This window comes from Poromitra crassiceps, assembly GCF_964638095.1.
Source record: "Poromitra crassiceps genome assembly, chromosome: 17".
Classification (NCBI taxonomy): domain Eukaryota; kingdom Metazoa; phylum Chordata; class Actinopteri; order Beryciformes; family Melamphaidae; genus Poromitra; species Poromitra crassiceps.
This window is the reverse complement of record NC_139635.1, coordinates 26,939,601-26,949,941: the sequence shown is the minus strand read 5'-3', so window position 1 is coordinate 26,949,941 and position 10,341 is coordinate 26,939,601. Positions and strand designations below refer to the sequence as shown.

The 10,341-nt window shown below is 43.3% G+C and overlaps 1 protein-coding gene across 1 annotated transcript; it reads left to right on the top strand.

The window, feature by feature from the left end:
• Positions 1–7,708, top strand: LOC310792304 (uncharacterized protein; the record flags this gene model as incomplete). The annotated part of the gene is given in 5 exon segments (XM_083654027.1): positions 1–881; positions 883–1,626; positions 2,157–2,285; positions 3,482–3,569; positions 5,948–7,708. Coding segments are annotated over 5 exon segments (3,483 nt in total). The 3' UTR covers positions 7,589–7,708.
• Between the last annotated feature and the right edge of the window lie 2,633 nt (positions 7,709–10,341).

Here is a 10,341-nt window from a genome sequence, read left to right as displayed (position 1 = left end):
ATGTCTGCTGCCAGCAGTCTCCTCTCTGAAGAGCAGTTTCTGTGCTCCATCTGTCTGGATGTGTTCACTGATCCAGTCTCCACACCATGTGGACACAACTTCTGCAAAAACTGTATCACACAACACTGGGATGTTAGTGTCCAGTGCCATTGTACCATGTGTAAAGAGGTTTTTGACAGAAGACCTCTGCTGCGGGTCAATACTTTCATATCTGAGATGGTTGCTCAGTTCAGGAAGTCAGCTCAGATGAAAGCCAGCAGCTGCCCAGACCAACAAAGTGCCAAACCAGGAGAAGTTCCCTGTGACGTCTGCACTGGGACCAAAGAGAAGGCCCTGAAGTCCTGCCTGGGGTGTCTGACCTCCTACTGTGAGACTCACCTGGAGCCTCATCAGAGAATCTCAGGCCTGAGGAGACACAAGCTGATGGATCCTGTGGAGAACCTGGAAGACAGGATGTGTAAGAAGCATGACAGACCGCTGGAGCTGTTCTGCAAGACGGACCAGATGTGTGTCTGTCAGTTCTGCACTGAGTCAGACCACAAGTCACATCGCTTTGTCCCTCTAGAAGAAGAATATGATGGAAAGAAGGCTGAGCTGGGGAAGACGGAGGCTGAAATTCAGCAGAAGATCCAGGAGAGACGACTGAAGATTCAGGAGATCAAACAGTCAGTAGAGCTCAGTAATGCAAATGCAGACAGAGAGATAGCAGACAGTGTGCAGGTCTTCACGGCTCTGAGGCAGTCTGTGGAGAGAGGCCAGGCTGAGCTCATTGAGACGATTGAAGAGAAGCAGAAAACAACAGAGAAACAGGGTGAAGGCTTCATCAAAGAGCTGGAACAGGAGATCTCTGAGCTGATGAAGAGAACCGCTGAGATGGAGCAGCTCACACACTGAAGACCACCTTCACCTCATCCAAAGCTTCCCATCCCTGAACAATCCTCCACACACCAAAGACTGGACAGAGGTCAGTGTCCACTCATCATATGAGGGGACTGTGAGGAGAGCTGTGGCTCAGCTGGAGGAGACACTCAGTAAAGAGATGGAGAAGCTGCTTGATGTTGAGCTGAAGAGGGTCCAGCAGTTTGCAGTGGATGTGACTCTCGATCCTGATACAGCAAACGCCCATCTCATCCTGTCTGATGATGGGAAACAAGTACATCATGGTGATGTAAAGAAGAGTCTCCCAGACAACCCACAGAGATTTTCTTTTTGTGCCTGTGTCTTAGCAAAGCAGAGCTTCTCTTCAGGGAAGTTTTACTACGAGGTCCAGGTTAAAGGGAAGACTGCCTGGGATGTGGGAGTGGCCAGAGGGTCGAGCAACAGGAAGGGACAAACCCCTCTGAGCCCAGGGAAAGGCTACTGGACTGTATGGTTGAGGAATGGAAATGAGTACAAAGCTCTTGCTGGCCCTGCTGTCCTCCTCTCTCTGAAGATGAAGCCTCAGAAGGTGGGGGTGTTTGTGGATTATGAGGAGGGTCTAGTCTCCTTTTATGATGTAGATGCTGCAGCTCTGATCTACTCCTTTACTGGCTGCACCTTCACTGAGAAACTCTACCCATACTTCAGTCCCTGCAATAATAATGGTGGTAAAAACTCCGCCCCTCTGATCATCTCTCCTGTCAATCACACAGATTAGACTGATCATTAATTTGCCTCAGGATTCATTGTCAGTTAAGACAATTTACGCACATGTTTTGACTTCAGGTATCTAGCAGCCAGTCTAATGTTGAATTTTATTTTATAGAACAACAACAACACTTTTCAGACTTGTCTAGCACATTAAGATTATTAATTTGTTCTTTCAATAGGGCTCTCCACTGAGATAAGACCAGTAACTACTGATGTATCTTGTCTCTTTACCTTTTCCTCCTCTTGGCAGAATGTGTGGTGTTATGGCTCATGTTCATGTGATGTAGACATAATGATTTAGTTAGATCATGTGGGGGGGTTAAAGTTAAACAAGAATTCAGTATTTCCTTTCATATCCTGTTTTTCTTTGATCATTAAAGTGAGTGTGTGAAAACTACACATTTTCCAGTTTCATTGTAACATCTCTATTCACTCCTCTAACGGTGCATGATGCACACCACAGTGACACTAGTCAGTTGTTCATTCATTCATTGTGTATTGGATGCGTCTGTCATCTCCTTCCAAAGCATGCTGGGATACCTGGCGATGGACGAGAGCAACAACAGCGACGTGGGGAGGGGCCAGAAGACAGCAAGACAACCAATCAAGCTGCAGCACCAAGCGAGCAGTGACTCCAAGCCACTTTTGTCATGCTGGTGTGCGTTGGCCGTGCAGAGCTGACTTCCTGTTGCAGTGTTTGCTAATACAATATAGAGCTTACTTCCTGTTGCAGTGTTTGCTAATACAATATAGAGTTTACTTCCTGTTGCAGTGTTTGCTAATACAATATAGAGCTTACTTCATGTTGCAGTGTTTCCTAATACAATATAGAGCTTACTTCCTGTTGCAGTGTTTGCTAATACAATATAGAGCTGACTTCCTGTTGCAGTGTTTGCTAATACAATATAGAGCTTACTTCCTGTTGCAGTGTTTGCTAATACAATATAGAGCTGACTTCCTGTTGCAGTGTTTCCTAATACAATATAGAGCTTACTTCCTGTTGCAGTGTTTGCTAATACAATATAGAGCTTACTTCCTGTTGCAGTGTTTGCTAATACAATATAGAGCTTACTTCCTGTTGCAGTGTTTGCTAATACAATATAGAGCTTACTTCCTGTTGCAGTGTTTGCTAATACAATATAGAGCTTACTTCCTGTTGCAGTGTTTGCTAATACAATATAGAGCTTACTTCCTGTTGAAGTGTTTGCTAATACAATATAGAGCTTACTTCCTGTTACAGTGTTTCCTAATACAATATAGAGCTTACTTCCTGTTGCAGTGTTTGCTAATACAATATAGAGCTGACTTACTGTTGCAGTGTTTCCTAATACAATATAGAGCTTACTTCCTGTTACAGTGTTTGCTAATACAATATAGAGCTTACTTCCTGTTGCAGTGTTTGCTAATACAATATAGAGCTGACTTCCTGTTACAGTGTTTGCTAATACAATATAGAGCTTAGCAGGTCCAAAACAACAAGCCCGGCCCGGCCTGAACCCACATCTTTCTTAGTAAGTTGGCTGTTTATCTATTCTTCTAAACTATATCCATGTGTCTGTTCAGTCTTATGAATACATACAGTTATAAGGATACAATAATAATACATTTAATAACAGTACATTTTATTTATGGAGCACTTTTCATGGTATTCAGACGCTTTACAAGGGGGTTTAAAAAGATCAAGTAAACAACACATTAAAAACATAATACACAATACTAATGATCAAAGAATGAGGGAAAATCATGTTAAGACAATACAGATACAATACAGTTATCGCAGGTTAAAAGCACAGGTGAGTTTCTAGTAATGATTTGAATGTGGGTAGTTTAATGCAGTCTCTGATGTGTTTAGGGAGAGAGTATCAGAGGGAGGGGGCAGCAAGGGAGACGGCTCTGTCACCCCGGGTCCAGTGCTTGGTCCTGAGTGGTGGAGACAAGAGGTTTGCATCAGAGGAGCGGAGGCTATGGGAGGGGGTATGGTGGTGGAGCAGGTCAGTGAGGTAGGAGGGGGTATGGTGGTGGAGCAGGTCGGTGAGGTAGGAGGGGGTATGGTGGTGGAGCAGGTCGGTGAGGTAGGAGGGGGCCTGGCTTAAGCTACCAAATACTTCACACTGGGAAGAAATTAACTACAGTAAAGCTAACAGGGAGAATCATAGGGAGACATTTGGTTAACTAAAGCTACTTAGAAAAAGTAGTTGACAGTAAAGGAGATAGTCTTGAATTCTGGACAAAATCATATCCAACAATAAACATATTCTCAGATTTGGGTCCAAGAGACACAATCTCATCAAATGGGGGTCTGTGGTGCTAATGTGGACTATTAGAGGTCTTGATATGAAAAGGGTTGAGAATCATTGGTGTAGGATTGAATGGGAATGAGCTGTGTGTGTGTGTGTGTGTGTGTGTGTGTGTGTGTGTGTGTGTGTGTGTGTGTGTGCGTGCGTGCGTGCGTGCGTGCGTGCGTGCGTGTGGCAAACATGGAATAATGAAGCAACTTTTGTAATACTATTCTGGTTTTTTGCAATTTCTCCATCTATCTAAATGCATTTGACGTTTGACATACAATCATTTTTACTAACAACAAAACAAACAAACATGCCTGTTCATCATTTTAAGGTTGTCAAGTGTTGTGTTGGCAGATTTTGCTCTGCCTTAGTGCCTTTACTTGCTACATTGATCTACTCAAGTAAGATGTTTTGTTCAAGATTAATTTTAATAGCCATAATGAGTAATCATATTACAAAGGAGGATTTGACTTAGGGCAAGTATGCAGCGCAGCGATCACATCAATATCCCATATGAATTCTCCTGAGCCGTATCTCATCTCTCTCGCCTCTATTTTCCCCTCTCTCTGCTCTGTGCAAGACTAAAATATTAAGTAGGCCTACAGGATCAATCCAATCCATCCAACACAATATTTGTATGCTGCTCATTGTTTGCCCAAATCACAAATGACACTGTATGATGTCATGTTTATATGTGTGTTCATAAAAAAATAAATGCACAATAAACTTGTGGTACTATTTGTGGTACTACAGCTCTCTAATGGTAAGAATAAAAATGAATCAACACATTGATTTGACCCCTCCCCCCCCCCCCCCCCCCCCGCCCAGAAAAAGGCGGAGCAACAGGAAACGGAGGAGAGCGAATTTCAACGTCACATTCCGGAATTGAAAGAGAAAGTAACTTGCGACAAGATTGCTGTTTGCTGCAGTCGAGAAAAGACCTGGGTCTGTCCAATTCTCAAGTGAGCTTCGAGAAAAGACTCTCAAAAGAAAAGAAAACTAGCGGTGAGTAACAGCAGATCATATTTACTGTGTTGAAACAGAGCAAGAAAGAACACAAACTTGAGCTGTCGGCTGATCCAGATAGGCCTAATGCAATGGAATTCGGTTTGTCATGTATCTTTAGAGATTTCAACTGAAGTGTTTAGTGTACGTCCAAAAATTAAGAGACTCCACTTGCTTTCAGACACTCTTAAAGTGACAAAGAGGAGAGCTAGGAGTGCCCACTAACTTCAAAGCCTTTATCAGCATGGTCTTCATCAGACCATCAGCTGACAGGTGGGCGGGCCTTATTGGTTTAATGTGTTCTGTTAATTCTGAATGTTACATAGCGTTCATGTTTGACCCAGAGGTCAGTCAAATCTGTGCCTGGGAATAATCCATTGACAATCTAATGTTCTCATTTTTACAATTTAATATATGAAAGTTTCCACTGAATATGACATCAAGAAATATCATCAATGTAGCCTACTGACCACAGAGTAGTAATACAGTGATACAAATGATTATTAAGAGGATTTTAAACAGATAAACACAGTCATGGGAGAAAAAACTTGAGCCAACTAGAACACCATGCAGTCTTTTGTCAGTAAATGTTGTCCCTAAAGATAAGACAGTATTGTCAATGATCCAGGCAGTTAAAGACAGTAAATGTTGTCCCTAAAGATAAGACATTATTGTGAATGATCCAGGCAGTTAAAGACATTAAAGGAACAACTGGATATCCAGCCGATCAGGACGTGTCACAAAGCAGACATGAACTCATGATAGAGATGTTAGCATATAGGCTACCAAGAAGTGTGAATGGAGATTACTGAGGCCAGACATTTTATTCAAGACATCAGTTGTGTCCTCAATATAGGACAGTTTCATTATGGTATAATGAAGTCAATACATGCAGACTTTAAAAGTACATAAAATGTGAGTGTAGTCCCTTTTTTTTTATCCAACTTCAATTCCCTTTTTAAGGTATTGTCATTCAAGAATGATGTAATAAATGTTGTTATTTCACACTTTCCCTTCAGGTCTCAGATATGTCTGCTGCCAGCAGTCTCCTCTCTGAAGAGCAGTTTCTGTGCTCCATCTGTCTGGATGTGTTCACTGATCCAGTCACCACACCATGTGGACACAACTTCTGCAAGAACTGCATCACACAGCACTGGGATGTTAGTGTCCAGTGCCAGTGTCCCATGTGTCAGAAGCTTTTCAACAGAAGACCTGAGCTGCATGTCAATACTTTCATATCTGAGATGGTTGCTCAGTTCAGTAAGTCAGCTCAGATGAAAGCCAGCAGCTGCCCAGAGCAACAAAGTGCCAAACCAGGAGAAGTTCCCTGTGACGTCTGCACTGGGACCAAACGGAAGGCCCAGAAGTCCTGCCTGGGGTGTCTGGTCTCCTACTGTGAGACTCACCTGGAGCCTCATCAGAGAATCTCAGCCCTGAAGAGACACAAGCTGATGGATCCTGTGGAGAACCTGGAAGACAGGATGTGTAAGAAGCATGACAGACCGCTGGAGCTGTTCTGCAAGACTGACCAGATGTGTGTCTGTCAGTTCTGTACTGAGTCAGACCACAAGTCACATCGCTTTGTCCCTCTGGAAGAAGAATATAAAGGAAAGAAGGCTGAACTGGGGAAGACGGAGGCTGAAATTCAGCAGATGATCCAGGAGAGACGACTGAAGATTCATGAGATCAAACACTCAGTAGAGCTCAGCAAGGCAAATGCAGACAGAGAGATAGCAGACAGTCTGCGGGTCTTCACTGCTCTGAAGCAGTCTGTGGAGAGAGGCCAGGCTGAGCTCATTGAGACGATTGAAGAGAAGCAGAAAACAACAGAGAAACAGGGTGAAGGCTTCATCAAAGAGCTGGAACAGGAGATCTCTGAGCTGATGAAGAGAACCGCTGAGGTGGAGCAGCTCTCACTCACTGAAGACCACCTTCACCTCCTCCAAAGCTTCCCATCTGTGAACACTCCTCCACACACCAAGGACTGGACAGAGGTCAGTGTCCACTCATCATATGAGGGGACTGTGAGGAGAGCTGTGGCTCAGCTGGAGGAGACACTCAGTAAAGAGATGGAGAAGCTGCTTGCTGATGTTGAGCTGAAGAGGATCCAGCAGTTTGCAGTGGATGTGACTCTGGATCCTAATACAGCATATCCATGGCTCATCCTGTCTGATGATGGCAAACAAGTACATCATTGTGATGTAAAGAAGAATCTCCCAGACAACCCAGAGAGATTTTCTTCTTGTACCTGTGTCTTAGCAAAGCAGAGCTTCTCTTCTGGGAAGTTTTACTATGAAGTCCAGGTTAAAGGGAAGACTGACTGGGATGTAGGAGTGGCCAGAGGGTCGATCAACAGGAAGGGAGACATCACACTGAGCGCAGAGGATGGATACTGGACTGTATGGTTGAGGAATGGAAATGAGTACGAAGCTCTTGCTGACCCTCCTGTCCTCCTCTCTCTGAAGATGAAGCCTCAGAAGGTTGGGGTGTTTGTGGATTATGAGGAGGGTCTGGTCTCCTTTTATGACGTAGATGCTGCAGCTCTTATCTACTCTTTTACTGGCTGCATCTTCACTGAGAAACTCTACCCATACTTCGGTCCCTTTCTTAATGGTGGTGGTAAAAACTCCGCCCCTCTGATCATCTCTCCTGTCAATCACACAGATTAGAATATACATTTCTGTCCCTCAGGATTCATTGTCAGTTAGGGTTTACACACATTATTGTTTTTTCTTCAGGTAACTAATAACAATTCTAATGTTGAATTTTATTTTATAGAACAACAACCAAAACACTTTTCAGACTTGTCTAGCACATTTGAAGATTAAGTTCTTTCAATATGGCTCTCCACTGAGAGAAGACCAGTAACTACTGATGAAACTTGTCTCATTACCTTTCTTCTTCTTGGCAAAATATGTGGTGTTATGGCTCATGTTCATGTGACGTAGACAAAGTGATTTAGTTTTATTATGGGGGGGGGTTAAAGTTAAACAAGAGTTCAGTATTTTTCTTTATATCCTGTGTTTCTTTGATCATTAAAGTGAGTGTGTGAAAACGACACATTTTCCAGTTTCTTTGTAACATCTCTATTCACTCCTCTAACGTTGCATGATGCACACCACAGTGACACTAGTCAGTTGTTCATTCATTCATTGTGTATTGGATGCGTCTGTCATCTCCTTCCAAAGCATGCTGGGATACCTGGCGATGGATGAGAGCATTTACAGCAACATGAGGAGGGGCTAAGTTCAAAATGTAAAATGCAAAGACAGCAAGACGACCAATCAAGCTGCAGCACCAAGCGAGCAGCGGGGCAGGGTGGACAGCCACTCCAAGCCACTTTTGCTGTGCTGGTGTGCAACTGGCTGTGCATAGCTTACTTCCTGTTACAGCGTTTGCTAGTACAATATAGAGCAGGGGTCGGCAACCTATGACACGCGTGCCACATCTGGCACGCAAAGGGTTAACCAGTGACACGCCAGTGCACAGCAGCATTTGATCTATTTTTTTTTAGGTTATTGTTGAAGACCAATAATTCAGTACAGTTTTGACCTTTGCTGGTATATGCAAACACTCTGCAATGGCAACTGTGTATATAATTTTTTGAATATATATTTTTTAGATTATTACTGAAGTTCAAGTCAGATGTGACATTTGAATGTCCTGATTTTTTGGATGGAATAAAATTGCAAATCTGTTGGCAATTTAAATGTTGATGTGCGAGTCATTAATCTTGGTGTGGCACACTGATGGACAAGACATTTTGAAAGTGGCACTTTATACTAAAAAGGTTGCTGACCCCTGATATAGAGCTTAGATCAGGCCCAAACAAACAAGCCCGGCCCGGCCTGTCCCATTGGCTGCATTTATTTATGGGGCAGAACCCAAAATGTTCTTAGTAAGTTGCTGTTGATCTATTCCAGGGGTTTTCAAAGTGGGAGGCGGGCCTCCCCAGGGGGGCTCCAAGCAGTTTCAGGGGACGCTCAGTGAAGTGAAACAATATTACATTAGTTATCAAAAGGTGATCACATAGAATATCCTCAATGTGTCTGATTTGGTTAAAGAGATAGTTGAGAGATACAATCGTTTGGGGCAGTGATTCCCAACCAGGGGTACGTGTACCCCTAGGGGTACTTCAGCAGCTTGCAGGGGGTACTTGGAAAGATTGGGGATTACAATGTATTTCCAAAATGATAAAAACTGATTCCTTTTTCCAATTGAAAACTGTCAGAATTGTATTAAAGATGAGTCATTAAAATTATTTTAATAATGTGTTAGAGAGGTTATCTAAAAGTTTAATATAAGTTTAATATAACACATTTAGGAGAATAATCGACACGCATGAGTGAGGGGTACTATTGGCATGGTAAAACAGCTCAAGGGGTACATAACACAAAAAAGGTTGGGAACCACTGAAGCCATGGTGCTCAGTGGGGCCCGGGAACCCCCAGGAGTCCTTGAAGGGGTTCTATGGGTCCCCAGCAAAAAGGCTAATTTATTTTCACTAGAATACCAACCATAAGTATAACACAAGGGCAGACTGTATTTTGGTTGTGGGTTTCATACTCACACCCGCTCCCGTGACCACATCACCCCTGTCCTCCATAACCTCCAGTGGCTCCCTGTCCCACAACACATCCAGTTCAAAGTCCTCCTCCTCACTCACAAAGCCCTCTATAACCACGCCCCCTCCTACCTCACTGACCTGCTCCACCACCATACACCCACCCCCTCCTACCTGCTCCACCACCATATCCCCTGCCGTAGCCTCCGCTCCTCAGATGCAAACCTCTTGTCAACACCACTCAGGACCAAGCGCTGGACCTGGGGTGGTAGAGCCTTTCTCGGTTGCTGCCCCCTCCCTCTGGAACTCTCACCCCAAACACATCAGAGACTGCATCAATCTGCCCACATTCAAGTCATTACTCAAAACTCACCTGTTCAAAAGTGCTTTTAACCTGTGATGACTGTGTGTTGTATCTGTATTAACATCATTTCCCCTCATTCTTTGATCATTTGTATTGTGTATTCTGTTTTTAATGTTGTTTCCTTGATATTTTTAGACCCCCTTGTAAAGTGTTTTTGAGTACCATGAAAAGCGCTCTGTAAATAAAATGTATTATTGTACAAAAGTGAATCCCTCGACTTCTTATTAATTAAATGTATTATTATTCTAACCATAAAACCATATGCATTCATAAGACTGAACTGACAAATGGATATAGTTTAGAATAGATCAGGGGTTTTCAAAGTCTGAGACTGTGGGCCTCCCCCCAGACAAAGCTTGGAAAGAGGAGCCCCCTCGCTCAATTCCTGGATGCCTATGGGATCATCATGATTGTGTTATTTGATACCATAGACACTCAACAATTGAGCCAAGATGGCCTGAGATTGGTGTTTGACATACTTCAAACTACACCAA